Source organism: Canis lupus, chromosome X (genome assembly GCF_003254725.2).
Source record: "Canis lupus dingo isolate Sandy chromosome X, ASM325472v2, whole genome shotgun sequence".
In the NCBI taxonomy this organism is placed as follows: domain Eukaryota; kingdom Metazoa; phylum Chordata; class Mammalia; order Carnivora; family Canidae; genus Canis; species Canis lupus.
The window spans coordinates 62,136,523-62,161,964 of record NC_064281.1 but is presented as its reverse complement, the minus strand read 5'-3'; the positions used below and the strand labels follow the sequence as shown (position 1 = coordinate 62,161,964).

Below are 25,442 nucleotides of genomic sequence, written 5' to 3'. Positions count from 1 at the left end.
TAAATCTTTTGTTTTTCTGTACACTGAGATTGGACTATCCAAATGAATATACTAAGAAAACCATCCCATTTATAGTTGCAGCAAAAGATGGACATACCTGGAAATAAATTTAACCAAGGAAATCAAGATCTGCACACTGAAAACCAGAACTGATAAAGGAAATTGAAGAGGATAAATAAATGGAAAGATATTCCATGTTCATGGATTGTAAGAATCAGTATCATGTCCAGGCTGTCCAAAGCAATCTAGAGATTATATGCAATCCTTATCAAAATCCCAGTGGCATTTTTCAGTATTGGAAGAGATAGTTCTAAAATTTGTAAGAACCAAAAAAGACCACAAATAGCCAACACAGATTTGAGAAAGGAGAACAAAGCTGGAGGCATCCCACTTCCTGATTTTAAGCTATACTACAAACTTCTAGTAATCAAAACAGTATGGTGTTGGCAGTAAAACAGACAAATAGATCATGGAACTGAATAAAGAACCCAGAAATAAACCCGCACATATATGGTCCATTAATTTACAGTGAAGGAGCCAAGAATATACAATGTGAAAATAGTAGTTTCTTCAATAAGCAGTGTTGGGAAAACTAGATAGCCACATGCAAAAGAATGAAACTCAAGACCAGTGTCTTACACGATACACCAAAATTAACTTGAAAGGAAGACCTACTTGAGTATGAAATCAAAATTGCTGAAGAAAGCATAAGCAATTGGCAGTTTATGACCCTCTCAGGAGCTTATTGAGTGTAATCTGAAACTGGTCCCTATACTCAGAGGACAAGGAAAGAAAGAGGCAGGGCATTACAGGTTGATAGGTGACAGTTTTCATAAGTTAAAGGAACTTATATATGACCCAAGTCTTGGGTGGCAGCAAGACAAATAGATCCCCATGGCCACCCACCAAATTTAAAAGTTTATCAAGAGGCCTTAACAAGGTCCAGTCAAGTTGTGCAGGTATTCTCAGTAGCACATCATTACCTCAAAGCTTTGGGAGTAGGAAAGGCAAGAGGGACCCATATTCCAAGCTGGGAGGTAAGGAGCCTTTGATTGCCTGGGGTCCAGATCACAGTCAGCTGGTGGTCACATCTTCTAAATGATCTTCCCCAACATTCCACCATTCATGACCAGTTTTTATAATCTCATGTGCCCCCTTCTTGTGATATGGTCTCTAAGTGTTCAGCAAGGGATTTTATTAGCATGGAGGTGGCTCCTTTGATGACTGACTGCATTGGAGGCTAATGCCACAGCAACAATACAGGTCTGTGTAAAAGGAAACCCAGATTAAGAAAATGATTACAGGGCAGCCTGGGTGGCTCAGTGGTTTAGCGCTGACTTCAGTCCAGGGCGTGATCCCGGAGACCCGGGATCGAGTCCCACATCAGGCTCCCTGCATGGAGCCTGCTTCTCCCTCTGCCTGTGTCTCGGCCTCTCTCTCTCTCTCTCTGTGTCTCTATGAATAAGTGAATAAAATCTTTTAAAAAAAGAAAATTATTACAAAATCAGTGACAACTTTTTTTATAAGAGCCCTTGATCTGAGCCACTGATTAAGTCTCCCATGTTAGGGATTGGCTTACAAAGGACATGATATTCACTTGTATTCCTTGTGATTTGATAAAGATGATGCATTAGCAGATTCATTGGAGTGAACATACAACATTGTGTTTGGGTAATGGCACAGGTACCTCCTTGTGAAGCAGTAATAATGTCTAAGGCTATTTTATTTTGGAGTACAGCTTTGTAAGAAATATGTACAGCTTACCAGAGACATTTCAGTGTTCAGTAAGGACAGCTCTTACTGCTATCATTCAATCATGCTTGCTGATTGAATTTATTAAGGGCTTCACATTTGCTATTTTAATGTCTTCTAAATCTAAGCCAATGGAGGGAATAAAGACAGTGGCAAAATAGTCTTATTAGTAGAAAAACCAGACATTTCTCCTGAATTTGAGGGAGAGGGAAGTTAACACCTTTAGAAACTTGACCTGGTTGTACATACCATACATGTTGGCCAGGGGAGGCAGCACTGTCAGGTGTGAGTAGATGAGGTGGGGTCAGGATATGAAATTATCAGGACCCCTATTTTCTCCCTTCTTTTAGTGGTGCGTGTTTCATTTCAGGTATAGTATAGTGCATTTTAACAGTTCCAGTGTACAGCAAGATAAGGTTATCTTAGTTGAGATTGAGTAGTTCTTCACCCAGGGGTATGAAGGAACTCACCTGTCTTGGTGGGATACTGTATTGTAAATTCTAGTAGATAATTCATTTTACAGGAATGATGGGGCTTGGTGTTTTCCACAGTATAGATTTTCCATAGTCTCACAGTTTTGATCCACTGTAAGAATTGGGGCAATGGCTGTTTCCAGAAACTTCTATATCTTTACAGTATTGGGTGCCTGGGCAGGGAACCCTGGTCTAGTATATGGGGCAATAGACCCTACTATTTGGTCATTTAAATATATTAAAGCCTCAGACAGTACTTTTGCCCAGTTGGCCAAGGTAGTTTTGCCTATTATTTAATATGCTGTTTTAATATTCCATTTTCCTTTCTACCAATGCTACTGCTTGTGGGTTATAGGGGAGATAGAACCTTTATTTAATGTCACATTTTATGTTCAGTCTTGCACATCATGGTCTTTGAAATGTGACCTCTGATAATTATGTGTTTGATGAGGATATTCATACATGATATTCAGTTTTTTAAGCCCTTAATGTTACAGCCTGTTTTGTAGGGTGGCAGGGAAAAGCATGGTTTAAGCCAGATGCAGTGTCTCTATAAACCAAGGCATATTTAAAACCCTTTAATAGGGGCAATTTGCCAATTTCTCATAGGTTGGGAACTCCAGTAGATGGCTTGATTCTTTTGGCAGTTCCCTTTGGTGTTGTTTAGAACACACAACATGCTGTTACTACATTAACCAATGCATTGTACTCTGAGAGCAGTCCAGCATCCTTGGCAATATACCATCCTACTTAGGCATTGTGGGTTCCACTCTTTTTTAATGCACCCATTCTGCCTACACTACTGAAGGGTCAGTAGCTAGGGCTCATTCCCAACTAGGGCACCAGCTTCCTGATTGCTAGGGGAATGTCAGTGTCTTAAGAACTGGGACATGAAAAACAGTTGAGAATCATTTCAGGCTCTTACAGATGGACCCAAATGTCATTTTATATATATCTTGACCCCACAAGGACTTTTTAATAATCAGCTTCCTATTGTTCAAGCCATAAACTTAATCCCTTTAGAATAATCTAATTATCAGTGCCAAAGAGTTATTGGCCTGGGCTCAAGAGTGATTGGCAGCCAGACCACTAGTGTACTGAAACCACTCAGTACACTAGCTGCTGTACTGGCTGCTGTATGAGATGCTTTATCTGGAAGAGCACGATGTACATTGCTAGGAGCTGTTGCTCTATGGGGTATATTGGGGTTTTGCCCCCTTCCAGAGCTGGAATCAAAATCCCAGGGGCATTCTCCTCTTTTGTTATTTTTGCTTTCTCAAAGGCAGCACACTGCTGTTGTCCCCAGTCCCATATATGCCCTTTCTTTACCAGGCAGCATGAGGAATGGGAGTATTGTGCCAGGTGTAGATTAGAAGTCTTCCAAAACCCCAAAATCCCTATAAAGGACGACACCTCTTTCCCATTCTTAGAAGTTGGATAGACTTGCACCTGTTCGGTTACAGCTTTATGAGTCTTAGCTGACCAGATGACACCCAAAACCTTATGGCAGTATTTGAGCCTTTAATTTTCTTTGGGTTCATTGCCCATCTTCTTCCTCACAGATGTTCCTGAGCAAAGCCTGCAGGTGTCCTGCAGCAGAGGTAAATCTTTACATGTTAACACTGTATTATCAATGCAATGGGCCCATTTTGCTGATGTGGGAGAGGTGAACAGGGATAGGTCCCCAGCTACCATTCTATTACGTATTGTGGGGCTATGCACGTAGCTTTGGGGGAGTACTTGAAATGTTCATAATTATCTCTCCAACATAAAGGCAATTATATCTTATTTATCAGAAACTAGTCAAAGTCTTTTGCATGAGTGTTCTTAAATATGAGGCACATTTGTAGGAATACTTTTTTCAAAGCATCAGAGCAAAACAGTAACTGCAAATGACAGAAAACTTAAAAACTGATCACTTGATTTGATGAGAGTTCATTATAATACAATGGACAAGAGAACTATAGCTGTATTCTTAAAAGATCACCACTTTTTTTTCTGGCAATGTTGTGGTTATCCCCAGGGGTATTTATATTTCAAAGACATAATAAGATATATAAACTTGAAAGGACAGAGAAAGATGCAAGTTTTCTCCTAGGAGTTTTGAGGTAATTGGTATTTAAAATTAGGGGTCAGAAGGAACGGGGCATTTTGGCTGTTTCCTCATCAGTTACCACAACATTTTCCTTGTCATTTTCATCATTTTCTCTAAGATTCCACCTCTTAACATCCTAATCAGGCTTTCTCATAAGTTCTCATATCTTAATACATAGCAGCTTGCATCCTCCTTGATTTGCAAAACAGGACACTAAGGTCTCTATTATTTTGCTCTTCCATCTTGTCTACCAGCCCCAGAGCTAGCAGAGTAGTGGATGCTCGTAGATACTTTTCTAACCTCAGCTCTTCTAACTTTCTAACTTGAGCTTCAGCCTGTAGTTGGGCATCCATGGCCAACTGGACTATCCACATTTGAGGCCCACAGTAGCAACTTTGTTTCCCTTCTCTTGCCTCAGTGTGGTATGTGCATTTCCTCTAACAAACACATTAGACTGGCTGATATTTTCTGTATGTCCCCATATTCATGTAATAGTCCACAAGTATCTAACATACAAGCCACCCTTCCTTACAGAAGTTGATAGCTAATTTGGGATTTCTCCTGTGGATTCCTCATTCCCAAGGCGCATTTCTTTGGTTTCTGGGCTGGCTTGCCAATTGTCAGTTTATAGCTCTCTTGGGTGCTTTCAGATATAATCTGAAACTGGCCCTTGTACCCAGATGTCAGGGAAAGTCCAAAGAAAGAGGTAGGACACTCTGGGTTGGTAGGTGGCAGTTTTAATAAGCAAAGGGAACTTACACCTGAGGGTTGTTTTGGGTGTCAGCAAGATGAATGGATCCTTGTGCCTGCCAGTAACTTCTTAAAAGTTTATAAAGAAGCCTTACCTGGGTTCATTCAAGTATACTGTTTAGATGTTCTCCATACCACATCATCGTCTCAAGGCTATGTTGTTAGAGCAGCTTTTGGGAGAGGGAAAGGCAAGTGGAACTCATATAGCAAGGATAGAGAAGTGGGTAAGGAGCCTCTAATCTCTGGGATCCAGCTCACAGGTCAATTTGTGGATACATCTTTTTGATGATCTTCCCTGGCAGTGGTAAGGTCCTTGGCATTGGTCTTAGTGACCCAACAAGTGGGACTACTTCTTATTAAAAGACTACTGCTATTATTTATATTCCCCAAATGAATGAGAACATATAATGTTTGTCCTTCTCCGATTGACTTACTTCACTCAGCATAATACCCTCCAGTTCCATCCACGTTGAAGCAAATGGTGGGTACTTGTCATTTCTAATGGCTGAGTAATATTCCATTGTATACATAAACCACATCTTCTTTATCCACTCATCTTTCGATGGACACCGAGGCTCCTTCCACAGTGAAGAAAAACATCAATAAAACAAAAAGGCAACTTTCTAAATGGGAAAGGATATTTGCAAATAATATATCCATTAGGGGATTAATATCCAAAATATATAAAGAACTCATATAACTCAATAACAAAAAACAAACCCAATTAAAAAATGGATGGAGGAACTAAATAAGACATTTCTCTTTCCTAAAGCAGATAGACTGATGGCCAATGGGAACATGAAAACATGTTCAACATCACTAATTATCAGGGAAATGCAAATGAAAACCACAATGTGGTGTTACCTCATACCTATTAGAATGGCAATTATCAAAAAGGCAAGAAATAAGTGTTGGAGACAATATGGAGAAAAGGATACTCTTATGCACTATTGGTGGGAATGTAAATGTAAATCGGTGTAGCCCCTGTGGAAAGCTGTATGGAGATTTGTCAAAAAATTAAAAACAGAACGAGTATATGATCCAGATACTCCACTTCTGAATATTGACAAATACAAAAACACTAGTTCAAGAAGATATATACACTCCTGTGTTCATTGCAGCAGTATTTATAGTAACCAGGATATGGAAATAACCTAAGTGTCCATCCATGGATAAATGGATAAATAAATTGTGGTATACACACACACACATACACATATATACACAGTGGAATACTACTCAGCCACACATAAGGAAATCTTGCCATTTGCGACATTATGGGTAGACCTTGAATATATTCTAAGTGAAAAGTTTGTTGCAAAAAGGCAAGTGACATAATTTCACTATATGTGTATTCTAAAATAACTAAACAAATGAAAAAACCAAACAAAAACAAAAGAGATCCATGGTTACCAGAGGGGGGTGTTGGGGGATGAATGAGAGGGCTTATTTGTATGGTGATGGATGATAACTAGACTTATGGTGGTGATCACTTTGTAGAATATACAGATATCAAAGTATCACATTATACAGCTGAAACATATAAGGCTATGTGCCCAATTTACCTCAATAAATAATAAAGGACATATTAAGTGTATCTTAAGAAAAAAATAATTTACTAATTTAGCTTGTTGATTTTAGTATGATTATTTTCAGAATGTCATCACAGACTCCTGAAATCTAATCCTACTCAATTATCAATAACAGCAGGGAACAGCTTTATGCCTGGGTGACAGCCATTGGTGATTGGCCATTGGTGAATCGAACTTTTCCTCAAGCCATTTCTACATTCTTTGTTAGGAAGCTTGGATCCAGTAATGTTTTTTCATATCCCTGTGTACCTTTCATCTTTTTCCTCTTCTTTTCCTTACATTTTTCTCCAGATAACTATTATGGCAAATGGGGGTACTTAATTTTTAGCTTACTATGCATTTCATATACCTCATTGTCAAAGCTATATAGTCAGCAATTAAAAGCACTAAGCTTTGCAAGTCTAAAAGTTACTGTTTTTATTACTATTGACCTCTCATTTGGAGTAGTATTAGCGCACATCAATAAAAATATGCAGTGTCCCTGTATGATGACTAATAGAAAAAGATACTTTGTGAGTTACAAAATCAATCATGTTCCTGAATTTTGTAGTAAAAGAGACCCCTGTTAGAAACCTTCTTGAGCTTCTGGAAACAGCCTCCTGATTTTGTCCCATCCCATAAACACAATTGAACAATTACTTAAGAATCATTACTGAACCAAGCTGAGCTCTTATCTTTTTTTTTTAATTTTTACTTATTTATGATAGTCACACAGAGAGGGGGGGGGGCAGAGAAACAGGCAGAGGGAGAAGCAGGCTCCATGCACCGGGAGCCCGACGTGGGATTCGATCCCGGGTCTCCAGGATCGCGCCCTGGGCCAAAGGCAGGCGCCAAACCGCTGTGCCACCCAGGGATCCCTCTTATCTTGATGTTACTTATTCCTAGATACTAAAATCCTGGAATATTATTTAAATTGTGAATAAGAAAAACTTAGGAAATATATAAAGATCTAAATCTGAGACTATCCATTGGGAGAAATCCATTTATACTAGAGTATGCAAAGGAGGCATCTTTACAATTACCACCCAAGAAGGGTATGTATACAAGTGCAGTCAAGTTTATTGAGAGCTGAGTGAGTAGGAGATAGTAGAACAATGAACAATAATTGGGTGGGGGAAAGATGAAGAAAAATTGATTAGTAGAGTTTTGTGTTTTTTTTTTTTTTCCCCAGGGTCCAGCTAAGAGAAAGTCAGAAAACCTAAATACTCCCTGTTGAAGTCAGTGGCTACTGTTAGTCATCAAAAATAAGATGTACTTTCAGAACATCTAAAACCAGTTATTGCAACTGGCAGTGAGAATACAGAATCTCTCAGATAAATACTATAGTGAAATCATTGAGCAGTGTGAATCATGGATACCGCCAAACATATTAAGACAGTTTAATAATTTTTTAAAATGAAAAATAATTAAATAAAAAGATATTTAGTATCTGAGCTTTACTAAAAATTCAAATGCAGTTCAGTAACTGTTTTGTGAAAATATGTACAACTTTTTAGGATACATTTTAGCTTTGTTATCAAGGAATAAAGACAAAGAAAATGCATATTCTGGCTTATATTTTATTCTTCTCACTATAATACACATTATATTAATAAAAGTATAGTTTAATCATTATAAACGAAGATTTAAACAGAAGTATCTAAACTATTGTACCTAAAAACAGATGAACCCTATATAAAATAAATAATCCATGTGAGAAATAGGAAATGATTTATTTTCTGAAATTTAAAAGATAGTAAGTGGGAAATTTAATTCAACTGCTATCAAATTAACTTTAATGTCTCATTTTAGGTTAGTGTGCTGTCTTATTATGGGGCACATAAAAACTAATATCTATTCAAAAATGTTTCTTGAGATTATAATTTAAAAACAGGTTTGCTTATGTTTGGTTTGTTTCAATTTACTGCTGATAAGTATTCCTCATCAGTTAATCAATTGTTTTAGCCTTCTTTTTTTTTTTTAAAGAAAATTGGAGTTTTTTCCAAGAAAATTACAGCATTAAAAAACCTACTCCATGATGCTTTTGCTTGTGAATTTTAAGGGAAGAATACTTCATTCATCTTACAAATAAACTAACTCTAACCAAAAATCTGTTGTTTTATGTCTTAGGACAAAGTTGTTGCTGTTCAGTTCTGTAACAATGGAGACAGGTAACTATGTAGTACATATCTGTGTAAACAGATGTTTGACGTATTTTACTTCTATTCCTTCAGCAGTAGCTCCCTCTACTGTATTACTTTATTTAGCTGAAAGCCCTTGTCTATTTTTGATGACATCCTTACCTCATGTCTTTTAAACTCCTATCCAATTAGTAGCCATACTTTGTCAGTTCTTCTTTCTGAATGACTTCTTTTTTGTTTACTTTTTTCTATTTCTATTTTCACTCACTTTAGCAAATGATTCTATTATTTGACCCATTACCTTGAGTTTTCTTCTCCTTTCTAAATCTATCCTGTCCATTTCTGCCAGATTTACATTGCTCTGTTTAGAAATCTTTAGTATTTCCTCTTTGTCTATAAAAAATAGAAATCAAATGTCAGGCTCGAATTCAGAACTTTCTAAAACTTGACTTAGACCTACATTCTTTTCTCATTTACTACTCCCCATATAAATCTTTACATTTAGCCTAAGTGACTCAATCATTGTTCCTGTTACATTCCATATTTTTTCTCTCATTCATTTATTTGCTTATATTTTAGCTCATACCATTCTTACCCCGAAATATTACCCCCTCACTCCTCTTTCCCTCTCACAGCTTCCCTCTAGCTTCTACTCTCCTTTACTCTATTTTTCTCCTCCCACCAGTCCCTTTCTGTTCCTTTCTAAGTCCTATCTTCCTTTTAAGGTTCATGTTCTACCTGAAGCCTTTTCTGACTGCTGCATATTTTAGCCATATTGTCTTCCTCTAAACATCTGTATTACTTATTGTCTCTCCTCATATGATACATATTTCCTATGTCTATAAACTTAGAAATTATATACAAGTATTTGTGTACCCCCTCTCAAATGTTTGATCCCCAAAAGATGATAATCTTTTGCCCTGGTCTAAAATTGACCTAGAATAGATTTAAAAATGTAAGCACTTAACATAAATGTTTATCCAGATATTTCTATAAGGACTTTTATGTGGGTGACCATGTTTTAATTTAATTTAATTTAATAAAAAAAATTTGACCATGTTTTATTTTTAAATATTTTTCAGACAGTGGGTGATTGCTATGATGAATTTGTTCATCTTTATTAAATGCGAGAGTAAATAATGATGGTCCACATAGAGTGAAGTTTATATTAGGAATGAGAAAACCTTCAGATAATTTTTTGAGGTTGATTTATTGCACTGTACTGAGTTATACACTTGAAGGTTTGTACAGCTATGATTCTTTCATGCTAGAGGAATCTGAAGTTTTTAATTCCTTGCCTTTTCCCTAAAAGAGAAACACAATTTTATCTTCATTATTTATGTGGACAATAAACAAAGGATATCCAGTTTTACTAATAATTAAAGATACAGTTTAAATTAAGAGTAACATGTTTTTCTTTCAGAATAACAAGATAATGAAGAATGTCAGCACCCAGTATTGCCAAGGGTTTAGGGAAAATGGGCACTCACTCTCCCATAACTTTTGAAGAGACTGTAAGGTGTTAAAAAAAAAAACTTTTCAGGGAAATAATTCATCAAAAGCTTTAAAAATGTGCCGACCATTTGACTGAGCAAAGATATATATAAGGTTGTACAAAGATATGTATAGAGATACTCATCACAAAACTATTTATAATGGTGATGAATGGAAATAGTTTAAATATTTATCTTTAGGGGGTTGATTAAATAAATTTCAATATATCCATATAGTTCCATACTTATTCAGACAGTAGTTTTAAATTTATAAACCTAGAGATCTATAAAATAACACTTAGAGAAAAACATAATAAAACATTATGTGTAGTACAATTCTGTTTCCTGAAGGGGGTAATATATAAGTATATATACATGTCTTTAATAAAGTCAGGTGGAATAGAAATGAAAGTATGAACAGTGATAGAAATATGGGTGAATGAATGTATTTTTGTAAGTTTTATTGAGATATAATGCACATAACATAACTTCAGTGGTTTTTAGCATATTCACAGGGTTGTGCAACCTTTACCACAATCAATTTTAGAACATTTTTAGCACCCCAAAAAGAATTCCTATACTCTTTAGCTATCAATCTCCAATATCTTTATACCTCTACCCTTAACCCTGGGCAGCCTTTAATCCAGTTTTTATGTCTATAGATTTGCCCATTCTGGAAATTTTATATAAATTGAATTATACAATATGTGGTCTTTTGTGACCAACTTATTTCACTTAATGTAATGTTTTCAAGATTCAATCATGTTGCAGTATGTATCATTATGTCATTTCTTTTTATTGCTGAATAATATTTGGATGTATAAATACCACAATTTGTTTATCCCTTTTAGTTGATGGACATTTGGATTGTTACCACTTTTTGACTTGTGATGGATAATGCCATGGTTATTTGTGTATAGGTTTTTATGTGGACTTACATTTCATTTCTCTTGGATTTATAGCTGGGAGGAGAATTGTTGAATTATATGGTGACTCTGTTTATCATTTTGATGAACTACCAAACTGTTTTCCAAAGTATATACTTTTCATTCCCCCCAGTAGTATATGGGGATGAATGTATTACTTTCTTAGAAAAAAAAGTGATTTCTAGTTTGGAAAAAAGTAGTAAGGGTATTTTAACCTTTCTTTGCAGTTTAAGATTTGTTAGTGGAAGTAGAGATGGAACAGCAAGAATTTGGCAATATCAGCAACAAGAATGGAAGAGTATAGTGCTAGACATGGCTACTAAAATGACTGGGTAAGATTGGATGTTAGATATTTCAGTGCTTCTCATATGGTATAGTATCTTTTGATTTACTGAATTATATTTCATAATGAAAATATATTTTCAGATTAGTAAATAGTTTGGGGTTCATTGGTAGTTCTGAAGTTTGCATCTGTATTTAGTCTCTAAGTAAATTGTCTTTTGCTTGTTGATTACTGGATGATAGAAACATTGCTGAATCATTCCAAATTCTGGTCTCTTGTGACCCAAAGATCTCTACTCTACGAATGCCCACAGGATTATTTCCTGCCTTATTTTTCTATAGGTCATTTTTTAAAAAGATTTTATTTATTTATTTATGAAAAATACAGAGAGAGAGGCAGAGACCCAGGCAGAGGGAGAAGCAGGCTCCCCATGGGGAGCCCCATGTGGGACTTGATCCTGGGACTCCATGATCATGCCCTCAGCCCAAGGCAAATGCTCAACCACTGAGCCACCCAGGCATCCCTTTATAGGTCATTTTTTTATATTTATTATACTACTTTCAACTTTGAGGGTTTTCCCTATTAAATGTCATCATAATTTTAGCTATCTCTCTGTCTTATTGAGGTTACCTTTATGATGTTTCATATTGTTAGCATTCCTACTCAACATTATAAGTACACTTAATCAGCATTCTGTTTCATTATATTTCCTGTTGATTGGAAGATATATAATTACATCTTTAGGACATTACAGTTTCTGTCGGCTAAGGCCCTGTAACTAATTATTTTCCCATTAATGACAATATAGAACTGATGTTATAGTCCTAGCCAGCTATTCATATTATATTAAACTAAATCAAAAGTTATTGAATTTTTTACTGCTCTATTATAAGACTTATTAATTTAAAAATTTAAGGGAATAAAGTGTCTATTATATATTTCTTTGCACTTTCTTGAAGCAAACATGACCTTATATTTTATTTTTCAAGGAATTTGTAGATTTTTTTCTAGCTTCATTTTTTTGTTGTTGTTCTTGTGTTAGTAACTAACTACAAAGTTATTTGTCATTTTGTGTCTTTTGTCTCCCTACAATAAGCTTATGGGTATTGCCCTATTTAGGTACTTTATTATTTTATTTTGTGAGCACTGAAAATTATAGTTTAGTATTTTTTTTGAAATGGTCTAGTATTTTTTTTTCTAAAAATTTGCAAGCTACTGGATTTTTTTCATAATTTGCTGTTTTGTTAATAATTTACAAAGTATGAATACTGCAAATTATTTTATTTAGGAATAATTTGCCATGTGGAGAAGACAAGGTCACTAAACTTAAGGTGACTATGGTAGCCTGGGATCGCTATGACACCACAGTTATTACTGCAGTGAACAATTTCCTTTTGAAAGTATGGAATTCTATCACAGGGCAACTTCTTCATACTTTATCTGTAAGTATTTTTGGAATTAATAAAATGATCAATAAGGGCATTATTGTGGAAGACAGGAAATTTAAATTTTAGTTTATTTTCTCTGACTTACTATCCCTTGGATCAGTAATTATTTGAGTCACCTTTGTTGACATATTTGCAAAATAAGGAGGGCACATTGGTATAGCTGCTAAAGCAGGTTCAAAAACTTTTCAAGATTCTTTTGAAGTCTGATACTTATCTAACTTACATGCAATCAATGTAAGTTATTTTGTTTTTAGCATGAGTTGGGATTTTTGTTATTATTGTTTTAGGTGTATAACTATATTTTGACAAGAGAATCCTTTTTTATTCTACTTTCAGGGATTTGTTTATGCAAGAAGCAGGAAAAGGGGGCTTTTCTTCTTTTAAAAAATGAATTTGTTGTAGTAAAAGGCTGTAATATTTGTGACCTGAAAAGCTGATAGGATTAATAGCAGAAATCAACATGGGTGGGGTTGGTTTTTGGTTTATCATGTAAATTTCAGGTTAAATGCCACTTAAAAGCCTTATCTGCTGAAGCCTAACTGCTTCAATTATCACTTCATAAATACTTTAGGGACAAGGGCCAAGTGATTGCCATATGATTTGCAAAATAGTAAGTGATTAGGACTAGAATCCAATTCTCATAACTCATTTGACTTTGTAGTATACCATGGTATCATCCTTATTTTACTCCATGTGAGATAATCTTATCTATAACCTCTGAGGTATCTAAAGATTTGTTTAATTTTGGGAGGATTTCCATATACCTCTAATTCTCTTTCCTAAATGAAATCCTAACACTGTGTTAGTGGAGTTTTAGATTCTTTTTTTATCTGTTTAACCAGTTCTTTATCTCCTTCTGCCTTTCCCTATTCTTTGATCTAAGTTTCTGTTAATCTGTATAGGAAAATCTATAATATTTGCTTGAATCTTTAATAGGAAATGTTTGTTCATGCGACATGCTCTAATAGAAATATAATATGAGCCATATATGTAATACTAATTTTTCTAGCAACCACAACAGAAAAAGTAAAGCACAACAGGTGAAATTAATTTTATAATACATTTCATTTAACCAGTATATCCAAAATAGTAGCATTTCAACATGTAATTAATATAAAAATTATTAAATATCTCACATTTTCAAAATACTAAATATTTGAAATCTAGTGTGTATTTTACACTTACAACATCTCAATTTGGAGTAGCCACATTTTGGATGCTTAATAGCCACATGTGGCTATTGACTACAATATTGCACAAGTCTATATCTCTAAAAATCACAAAGTTCATGTCATAGCCTCTGGTTTTATAGATCTGTGTAAAATTCTGTCTTAATAAGTACCTCAATTTAGAATTTTCTTTAGTGATACTCTTCCCATGGGTTGACTCATAGGTCATCTGTTTTCAGTGAATTTTACTGAAAAAATTTAGAACTGACTATTTTTATCTTTAGTCCTTGTAACAGTCAAATCTACTTAGTTTTGATACTTATCTTTTCTGTGTTAACAGTTTGTTTTTTTGAGGGTCTTAGTGTGGTGTAAAGTTCTTCCACTCAGCAAATACTTACTAAACATCTTCTGTGTGCCTTCAGCGGGGTTTGCTGTTAGGAATAAATAGTAAATTAGAGAGTCCCCATCATCTTAGAATTTACAGCTTATTAGGAAAAAACAAACCACACAAAAATTAATTAAATGATCAGAAAGAGAAGTGTAAAATATAATGCAAGTTTCTAATAGGGTGACCAAACCTGGTATAAACCTATTTGATTCTGGTCAAAATAGGATCAGATACTTCCTAAGGAAGTTAAATTTGGGTTAAGATTTGAAAGATAGGTAGAAATCACCCAGATCTCAGCCTAAATGTCACCTCCTTGACAAGGCTTTCCCTGATAGAATAATCTAGAGTAGTCTTGCAGTCTTTGTCTTATTCTGTCACCTTGCTTTATTTTCAGCATAACATTTATCACTACTTGATATTTTCTTATTAAACAATAAGAAAATTTTGCCTCAATATGTAGGATATCAATAAATATTTGATTAATTACATATGTGAGGGAGTTTGGAGGTCCTTATTGGAAGAGGGTAAAAGTACATCAAAAGTCTTCAGATAGAAGGGAGTTGAAAGAAAGCCAGTTTTTGGCTAGAGCACAGAGAACAGAAAGAATGTCACCAGATAGGACTGGAGAAATGGACAGGGAACAGACCATTCAAGCTCTTATAGGATCTACCCTAGACAAATAGAAAAGCATTAAAAGGTTTAAAAGCTAAGGAATGACATGTGAATTTTGCTTTTGAAAAATATCATATAATTCTGGCAACAGAATAGATTGGAACGAAGCTAAGAGTGATTCTGGTATAGTGTAAGAGCGTAAGAGTCTATGGTAAGATGGGCCATGATGATAATTTGAATTTGTGTAGCAGTGGTGAAGATAGAGGTGTGCTTAATAAATATAAATAAGACAGATGATGTATCTTAAGAAATTACTAAATTTGATTAGGTTTTGTTCCCTATGATCTAATGACTATGTCCTATCCTATGACATGTGACCAAGAAATAAAACCCTTATTTAAAAGCCTCTCTATTCCAATGTACACTGAAATAGTTGTATCATTATTATTTGAGTTTAAGAAAGTAATTTTATTGTTTTGTCATTAGGAACCTGAGAAAGTATTTGTTATATCAAGTTGATTATTTTTTTTTTTATTGGTGTTCAATTTACTAACATACAGAATAACACCCAGTGCCCGTCACCCATGATTATTTAGCATATAACAAAGAAGTAGTTTTTTGGTGGTCACTGGGAAAAGAGTTTTGGTAAACTTTCAGTTGTAAGAGTATTTATTGCGATGGGATTTTACTTACGAATTTTGAGCTACTATGCAGTTATTTTTTAATAAGTTATATTTTTGTCCATATAGGTAATATGGTAGTAGGGTGTCCTATTATTCCATTTTTTTATATGATGATTTGAGATAGAATGCACTTGTGAGAGTCATAAGATATGATGATTTCTAAAAGCTCCTGATGTGTAATATGCTGATGTTTTTCTAGGTGAAATGCAACTTCAGGATGTCATACATCCTTTTTTAAGAAATAGTTTGCCAACACTTGATTCATTTATTCTCTTTAACAAAGATCTGAATCAAGTGTTGGCAAACTATTTCTTTAAGAGGCCAGATAGTATATTAGGCATTGCAGGCCACATATGGCCTCTGTTACATATTCTTTGTTTTTCAAAGCCTTTTAATGTAAAAACCATTCTTAACTCACAGATTGTGTGTGCAAAAATGGGAGCTAGATTTTCCTGCAGGCTACAGTTGCAGACACCTGATCTAAGGTCTCTCTTTATATACTGATATTCATTGGTAAGGGAAACATATAGAGAGCATTGGTTTTCAAACTTTTTTAGCAGCAAACCCATTTTTCAGGTAGCATATCAAATGAAACTTTCAACTGTAAAGTAGAAAAAGGGCAGAGCCACTATACTTTTGTGTTTGAATGTACCATGGGGCCTTCCAAAATATAATTTGAATACTAGGTATTGAGAGTGCTGGATGAAGAGCAATGAAGGTTTGTCTGTTATCTCTGTGGCAGAATTGGGTGTTAATGGAAGATCCTGTTTATTCATTCTCTGGGGGTCTTTTAAATAGCAGTCATAGAAATATCAATTCTATTTCAGGGGCCTGGTTAATAAGCTATAACTGCCTTGGACTACACTTTAAACACCTTTCTGGGTCTTCTGTATTGAGTACTTTTTGAAATCAGCAATTAAACATATAAGGAACTCTAATTGAAATATTTCTTATCGTGTCCATGTAGTAAATACTATGGTGTACATAAATTCATCTGAACCAGATTGATAGCACACTCCCAAGATCTTTTGGCCAAATAAACCAAATACTGTGTGTTGCTTTTCATTTTTAATATTGATTTTATCACAGGGACATGATGATGAAGTATTTGTTTTGGAAGCACATCCATTTGATCAAAGGATCATACTTTCAGCAGGTCATGATGGGAACATTTTTATTTGGGACCTTGACCGGGGGACCAAAATTCGGAATTATTTTAACATGGTAAGGAAAATCTATGCTTGGTTCATATTAAAATAGACATCTCTTATATGACAACTTGGTAATTAAAGTATACTTAGTGCAAAGGAACCTGTCATCTGTGTTTAAATCCATACAATAACTTAGCGAATGTCTGAAGACCTGAGAGTAAGGCCAATTGAGAACACTTTTCAGAGTGACTCTATTATCATGGTATTAGCATTTTCCAAATTCTTGTCCCCAGGTCTAAATTCTAGAAACTCAAATTTAATAGGCTTTTGGAGCTGATACTAACCAAAATCACAAAATGTTTAATGTTTAAACAGTAATCCTAATATATGAATCATAACAGTGTCTATTGTATCTGTTTCTGGTAAACCCTACATAGCTTAGTTAGTAATCAGGAAGTTGTTGGGCAAATGTAGAATTGGAAGCATAGATACTCTTAAGATATATTTCATACAGGGCAGCCCGGATGGCTCAGCGGTTTAGCGCCGCCTTCAGCTCAGGGTGTGATCCTGGAAGACCTGGGATCGAGTCCCATGTCAGGCTCCCTGCATGGAGCCTGCTTCTTCCTCTGCCTGTGCCTCTGCCTCTCTCTCTCTGTATCTCATGAATAAATAAATAAAATCTTTAAAAAAAAGATATATTTCGTACAAACCATGGAGAAATCTGGTGAGTTTATCCCTTTTCCCAGTAGAATACCCTCCTATGTTAATGGCAATACTCATATCCTCCAAATTTAGTGTTCCTTTGAAGAATAGTTCTTGTGTTAACATTTCTAAATTGTCAACCTTTGAACTCCCTTTTATAGACTTTGTATAGTTCTAGAGTGTTAATAATACCCTCTGTCTTTTGTTAGTAAAATTGATTCATGTACTTTAATTTTAGGAAGGCTGTTTTAAGGTTTACTTGCCTTAGAATTTAAGGTGTAAAGATATTATCTTGACATTGCTGAGTTGTCCTTTTGGTTGTGTTTAGGTATTTTTTTATTCTCAGTCACTCATTTAGTACTTTTTGAAATATGACATTGCTAATAATATTTGATACCATGTATTGCATTTTTATTCTTCCTAAATTCTTTCAGAGTGTTACTGTCTCTGTAGGATTCTGGCAACAGAAGCCAGAGAGTCATTGGAATGTTGATGCATCACATAACTCAAGATATTAGGAAGCGGAATCTATTGCCTACTTATTTGTAAATTACCTCTTAAGATGACTTAAAGTGACTCCTCTAAATTTCAGATCGAAGGCCAAGGCCATGGTGCAGTGTTTGATTGTAAATTTTCACCAGATGGAAACCATTTTGCCTGCACAGACTCTCATGGACATTTGCTGCTTTTTGGTTTTGGATGCAGTAAATACTATGAAAAGGTTAGTCTATTTAATTTTTGTTATAGACTATAATTTTGGATTGTATCATTCATAAATTTTATTTGAAGTCTTCCAGTAAATAAGGGTCATTGTGTGTCAATAAATATAAACTTAAAAAGTCACCTTTCTTGATAAAATTTTTCATCACTGCCAGAACAGGCTTGGCAGTTCGAATCACTATCAAGATATAAGATTATGTAGATATAAAAATTTATTAGGAAATCCTTTTGCTTAGAACATATTCTCTGTGCTGCCCTTCAGGTGTAATGAGAGAACAACTTTACCAGATTACATCCTCTAACTTATCATAAATTAGAAGAAAACAGCTGGTGACCAAATGTTAATTTTCTTGCTTGGCCACTTTACCCATTATCCATCTTGTTAAAATACTTTGGAAACTAACTTAATTGGTTCTTTATATTTTATTAGCTATGAATTTGGAATTGATTATAGATTCTTGGAGTTGTAAGAGAACTCAGAATCATTGAGTGTAGCTCAATACTTATACCATCTTTGAGTATTTTTTATGTATTTGGTATTTACCTGCTTTGCCATTTATATTATACTCCCAACTATCCTTATTTGAATAAACTAAGCAATAAAAGTAGTTATAAATGTTTGTATGATGTTTGCAACTTAAATAAAAATAACTAACTTTATCTACTGTGTTATTGCTCTCCTTCTTCATATGCTAATTGGAGAAATATGATATAGAGCCAGAAAGTAATGCAGATTATAGGACTTTGTGGAGAAGAGATCAGATTACCATTTAGGTGATTCACTTCTACCTAGAGGGAATGAATATAAAGTAGTAGATGGCTGTAAGAGTATGTAAAATGTGTCTGATTTGAAACATGCATGTTCTCTAGGAATAAAAATTAATTCTCTATGCATGTTAAATACTTAAAACCTATCATAAAGATTCCAGATCAGATGTTCTTCCACACGGATTATCGACCTCTTATCCGTGATGCCAACAACTATGTACTGGATGAACAAACCCAACAAGCTCCTCACCTTATGCCTCCCCCATTCTTGGTGGATGTTGATGGCAATCCTCATCCTACAAAATTCCAAAGACTAGTACCAGGACGGGAAAATTGTAAAGATGAACAACTTATACCACAGCTGGGATATGTGGCTAATGGTATGTTGCCTCCAAAATTAAATATAAGACATTTTGCAAAATGTTATACTTGCTGTTGTTCTCTCTGTATGTCTCTTGCTAAACTCTTTTATAGGTTATAATATATTTTACCTAATACTTCTATTAATTTTCAATTCCACAGTACTTACTAGAGTACTTTTACATTTTTATGTCACTTAAACTGAGATAAATGGATTAGGACAACAAACATATACTCAAACAGAGAATATATTGATCTGCTTCCTTAGAACCTGAACATATGTATGATCCTGTTGCTTATAGTATTTACTTTTAATAATGATTAACTGTACTAACTTTAATGTGTCAAGCTTTTCTTATTGGTAAAATTCCACTGCTCATGTTATTGGTATTTTAATTTAACAGTCCATAATTAATGGACAGAAGATGAGGAAATTTCAAAAACCAAAAACTGGGAAATGGCTATTTACCCATTCTCTTGTGTGAAATGCAAATAATTATTTAGTGTTTAAATAACAGTCAATCCTGGAGGATGTAAAGGAAGCAGTAATGAGCATGATATGTGATGTAAGGATGCTAGAATAAGACAGTAAAATGTGCTATTCCTTGTCAAAGCAACTGTTCTTTTTACAATTTTAATCCCAGTATAGTTAACATACAGTGTTATATTTATTTCAGGTATACTATATCTATATAATGATTCAACAATTCCATGTATCACCCAGTGCTCATCATGACAAGTGCACACCTTAATCCCTATCACCTATTTTACCTACACCCTACCTACCTCTCCTCTACTAACCATCTGTATGTTCACTATAGTTAAGAGTCTGTTTCCTGGTTTGTCTTTTATTTTCCTTTGCTGATTTATTTTGTTTCTTAAATTCCATATGTGAATAAAATAATGCAGTATTTCTCTTTCTCTAACTTATTTTAATTAATAATACACTCTCTAGCTCCATCCCTGTCATTGCAAATAGCAAGATTTCATTTTATGGCTGAATAATATTTCACTGTGTGTGTGTGTGTGTGTGTGTGTGTGCACATACTATATCTTCTTTATCCATTCATCTATTGATGAACACTTGGACTGCTTCTATAACTTGGCTATTGTCAATAATGCTGCTATAAACCTGGAGGTACATGTATCCCTTTGAATTGGTGTTTTATATTTTTTGGGGAATGCTCAGTAGTGCGGTTACTGGATCTTAGGGTAGCTCTATTTTTAACTTAAAAAAAAAAGATTTATTTATTTTAGAAACAGAGAGTGTGAGGGGCGGGACAAAGGAAGAAGGAAAGAGTCTCAGGCAGACTCCCTGCTGAGCTCACTGAGCAGAGTCTGATGTCAAACTCAATCTAACAACCCTGAGATCATGACCTAAGCTGAAATCAAGAGTTAGACACTTAACCAACTGTGTCACCCAGGTGTCCCACTATTTTTAACTTTTTGTGGAACCTCCATACTGTTTCACAGTAGCTGCACCAGTTTGCATTCCTACCAACAGTGCAAAAGGAATCCCTTTTTTTCCACATCCTCACCAACATTTGACATTTCTTGTGTTTTTTATTTTAGCCATTCTGACAAGTATGAGGTGGTATCTCATTGTAGTTTGGATTTGTTGAGCATCTTTTCATGTGTTTGTTAGCAATTTGGATGTCTTTGGAGAAATGTCAGTTCTTTTCTTCACCCCATACTATAATATAGGATTACTTTTTTTAGTCTTCTTGATTGTTTCCTTTGCTGTGCAGAACCTTTTTATTTTGATGCAGTACCAATAGTTCATTTTGGCTTTTATTACCCTTGCCACAGGAGACATATCTACAGAATGTAGCTATGGCTGTTATCTGAGAAATTATTGATTATGCTTTCTTCTAGAATATCTATGGTTTCAGAACTCAGAATTAGGTCTATTTTAAAAAATTATTTCTTATATTCATTTATTTTATTTTATTTTTTATTTTTTTAATTGGAGTTCAATTTGCCAACATGGAGCATAACACCCAGTGCTCATCCCTAAAAAAAAAAAAAAAATTTAAAGATTTATTTATTTTTGGGGGGGAGGGGCAGAGGGAGAAAGAGAAAGAGAAACCTTTTATTTAAATTTATTTTTATTGGTGTTCAATTTACCAACATATAGAATAACACCGAGTGCTCATCCCATCAAGTGCCACCCTCAGTGCCCATCACCCAGTCACCCCCACCCACAGCCCACCACCCCTTGTTCGTTTCCCAGAGTTAGGAGTCTCTCATGTACTGTCTCCCTTTCTGATATTTCCCACTCATTTTTTCTCCTTTCCCCTTTATTCACTTTCACTATTTTTTATATTCCCCAAATGAATGAGACCATATAATGTTTGTCCTTCTCCAATTGACTTATTTCACTCAGCTTAATACCCTCTGGGTCCATCCACGTCGAAGCAAATGGTGGATATTTGTCATTTCTAATGGCTAATATTCCATTGTATACATAGACCACATCTTCTTTATCCATTCATCTTTTGATAAACACCGAGGCTCCTTCCACAGTTTGGCTATTGTGGACATTGCTGCTAGAAACATCGGGGTGCAGGTGTTCCAGCGTTTCACTGCATCTGTATCTTTGAGGTAAATCCCCAGCAGTGCAATTCCTGGGTCATAGGGCAGTTCTATTTTTAACTCTTTGAGGAACCTCCACACAGTTTTCCAGAGTGGCTGCACCAGTTCACATTCCCAACAGTGTAAGAGGGTTCCCCTTTCTCCACATCCTTTCCAACATTTGTTGTTTCCTGCCTTGTTAATTTTCCCCATTCTCACTGGTGTGAGGTGGTATCTCATTGTGGTTTTGATTTGTATTTCCCTGATGGCAAATGATGCAGAGCATTTTCTCCTGTGCGTGTTGGCCATGTCTATGTCTTCCTCTGTGAGATTTCTGTTCATGTCTTTTGCCCATTTCATGATTGGATGGTTTGTTTCTTTGGTGTTGAGTTTAATAAGTTCTTTATAGATCTTGGAAACTAGCCCTTTATCTGATACGTCATTTGCAAATATCTTCTCCCCTTCTATTGGTTGTCTTTTAATTTTGTTGACGGTTTCTTTTGCTGTGCAAAAGCTTCTGATCTTGATGAAGTCCCAATAGTTCATTTTTGCTTTTGTTTCCCTTGCCTTTATGGATGCATCTTTGAAGAAGTTGCTGTAGCCAAGTTCAAAAGGGGTGTCGCCTGTCTTCTCCTCTAGGATTTTGATGGAATCTTGTCTCACATTAAGATCTTTCATCCATTTTGAGTTTATCTTTGTGTATGGTATAAGAGAATGGTCTATTTTCATTCTTCTGCATGTGGATGTCCAATTCTCCCAGCACCATTTATTGAAGAGACTGTCTTTTCTCCGGTGGATAGTCTTTCCTGCTTTGTCAAATATTAGTTGACCATATAGTTGAGGGTCCACTTCTGGATTCTCTATTCTGTTCCGTTGATCTATGTGTCTGTTTTTGCGCCCATACCACACTGTCTTGATGACCACAGCTTTGTAGTACAACCTGAAATATGGCATTGTGATGCCCTCAGCTATGGGTTTCTTTTTAAATATGCCCCTGGCTATTTGGGGTCTTTTCTGATTCCACACAAATCTTAAGATAATTTGTTCCAACTCTCTGAAGAAAGTCCATGGTATTTTGATAGGGATTACATTAAACGTGTAAATTGCCCTGGGTAACATTGACATTTTCACCTTATTAATTCTTCCAATCCATGTGCATGGAATATTTTTCCATCTCTTTGTGTCTTCCTCAATTTCTTTCAGAAGTGTTCTGTAGGTTTTAGGGTATAGATCCTTTACCTCTTTGGTTAGGTTTATTCCTAGGTATCTCATGCTTTTGGGTGCAATTGTCAGTGGGATTGTCTTTCTTCAGTCTTATTGTTAGTGTATAGAAATGCCACTGACTTCTGGGCATTGATTTTGTATCCTGCCACACTGTCAAATGCTGTATGAGGTCTAGCAATCTTGGGGTGGAGTCTTTTGGGTTTTCTATGTAGTGTATCATGTCATCGGCAAAGAGGGAGAGTTTGACTTCTTCTTTGCCCATTTGAATGCCTTTTATTTCTTTTTGTTGTCTGATAGGTGAGGCTAGGACTTTTAGTACTCTGTTGAATAGCAGTGGTGAGAGTGGACATCCCTGTCGTGTTCCTGATCTTAGGGGAAAGGCTCCCAGGGTTTCACCATTGAGAATGATATTTTCTGTGGGCTTTCCATAGATGGCTTTTAAAATGCTGAGAAATGTTCCCTCTATCCCTATAGTCTGATGAGTTTGAGAAAGAGAATCCTTAAGCAGAGTCCCCACTGAGCATGGAGCCCAACCTGGGGTTGAATCACAGGATCCTGAGATCATGACCTGAGCGAAAATCAAGAGTTGGATGTTTAACAGACTGAGCCACTGAGACGTCCCATTATAGACATTTATAAATATATGTTCTTCTTTCCATAAGCATGAATGTCTTTCCCTTTCTTGGTGTCATCTTTGATTTTTGTCATCAGTGTTTTATAGTTTTCAGAGGCTAGGTCTTTCATCTCTTTGGTTATTAGGTTTATTCCTAGGTAAAATTATTTTGGTATAATTTTAAATGTGATTGTTTTCTTTTCCTGCTGCTTCTTTATTAATGTATAGGAATGGAATAGATCTGCACATTGATTATATATCCTGTGCCTCCTGAATTAATATGTTAGTTCTAGTAGTTTATTGAAGTTTTTACATTTTCTATATAAAGTCTCATGCCATCTACAGATAGTGAACATTAAACTTATTCCTTACCAATTTGCATGCCCTATACGTATATTTTTTGTGTGTGATCTAATAGCTTTGGCTAGGATTCCAGTACCATCTTGAATAAAAACGGTGAGAGTAGACATCCTTTTCTAGTTCCTTCCCCTAAGGGGAAAGTTCTCAGGTTTTCCTCATTGAGATATTAGCTGTTTTGTTGTTGTTGTTGTTGTGTTTATATATGTACAGGCTTCATGATGTTGAGGTATGTTTCCTCTATCCCTACTTTGTTGAGAGTTTTTATCACAGATCAATGTTGTACAATATCAAATGCATTTTCTACATCTGTTGAAAGAATACTATGGTTCTCATCCTTTCATTTATTAATATGGTATATCACGTTGATTGATTAGTGAATACTGAACCATGCAGCTAAGGAATAAATCCTACTTGGTCATGGTGAATGATTTTTCTTAATGTTTTGTTGGATTCTGTTGGCTTGTATTTTGTTAAGGATTTTTGCATCTATGTTCTTCAAAGAGATTTACCTGTAGTTCTCTTTATTAGTGGTGTCTATCTGGTTTTGTATCAGGGTATTGCTAGGCTCGTAAAAATGATTTTGCAAATTTTCCTTCCTCTGGTATTTTATGGAATACTTTGAGAAGAATAGGTACTAACTCTTAATGTTTGGTAGAATTCACCTGTGAAACCATCTCATCCTGGACTTTTGTTCATTGGGTGTTTTTTGATTACTGATTCAACCTCCTTGCTGGTAATCAATCTATTCACACTTACTATTTTCTTCCAGCTTCTATTTTGGTAGTTTATATGTTTCTAGGAAGTTATCCATTTCTCCTAGGTTGTCCAATTTGTTGGCATATAGTTTTTAATATTCTCTTATGACTGTATTTCTGTGGCATGTTTATTATTTATCCTCTTTCCTTTGTAATTGTATTTATTTGTGTCTTTATTCTCTGTTTTTTGATGAGTCTGGTTAGAGGTTTATGAATTTGTTTATCTTTCAGAGAACCAGCTCCTGGTTTCATTGATCTCTTCTACTGTTTCTTTAGTTTCTATATCATTTATTTCTGCTATAATCTTTGTTAGTACCTAATTTCAGCTGGTTTTAGGTATATTTTGGTATCTTTTTCTAACTCCTTTAGTATAAAAATAGGTTGTTTCTTTGAGATTTTTCTTCTTAAGTAAATCCTGTATTGGTATAAAT

At 35.1% G+C, this 25,442-nt stretch overlaps 1 protein-coding gene and 1 long non-coding RNA gene across 5 annotated transcripts in view; one reads left to right on the top strand and one right to left on the bottom strand.

The window, feature by feature from the left end:
* Window positions 1–25,442, top strand: part of BRWD3 (bromodomain and WD repeat domain containing 3) — a 200,138-nt gene that overhangs the window by 93,249 nt on the left and 81,447 nt on the right. For 3 of the 4 annotated variants that reach the window (XM_035711729.2, XM_035711726.2, XM_025466273.3), the window contains exons 12-18: window positions 3,788–3,826; window positions 8,772–8,812; window positions 11,429–11,533; window positions 12,773–12,926; window positions 16,874–17,008; window positions 18,230–18,358; window positions 19,280–19,505. In XM_035711729.2, coding sequence (XP_035567622.1) covers window positions 3,788–3,826; window positions 8,772–8,812; window positions 11,429–11,533; window positions 12,773–12,926; window positions 16,874–17,008; window positions 18,230–18,358; window positions 19,280–19,505 — 829 coding nt within the window. The remainder of the gene's footprint in view (window positions 1–3,787; window positions 3,827–8,771; window positions 8,813–11,428; window positions 11,534–12,772; window positions 12,927–16,873; window positions 17,009–18,229; window positions 18,359–19,279; window positions 19,506–25,442) is intronic. The other variant, XM_035711728.2, reaches the window with a different exon arrangement.
* LOC125754622 (uncharacterized) lies at window positions 9,974–14,534 on the bottom strand. The gene is made up of 2 exons (XR_007409341.1): window positions 14,500–14,534; window positions 9,974–10,087 (listed from the first exon to the last, which is right to left on the bottom strand). It is a non-coding gene; the product is annotated as an uncharacterized LOC125754622 (long non-coding RNA).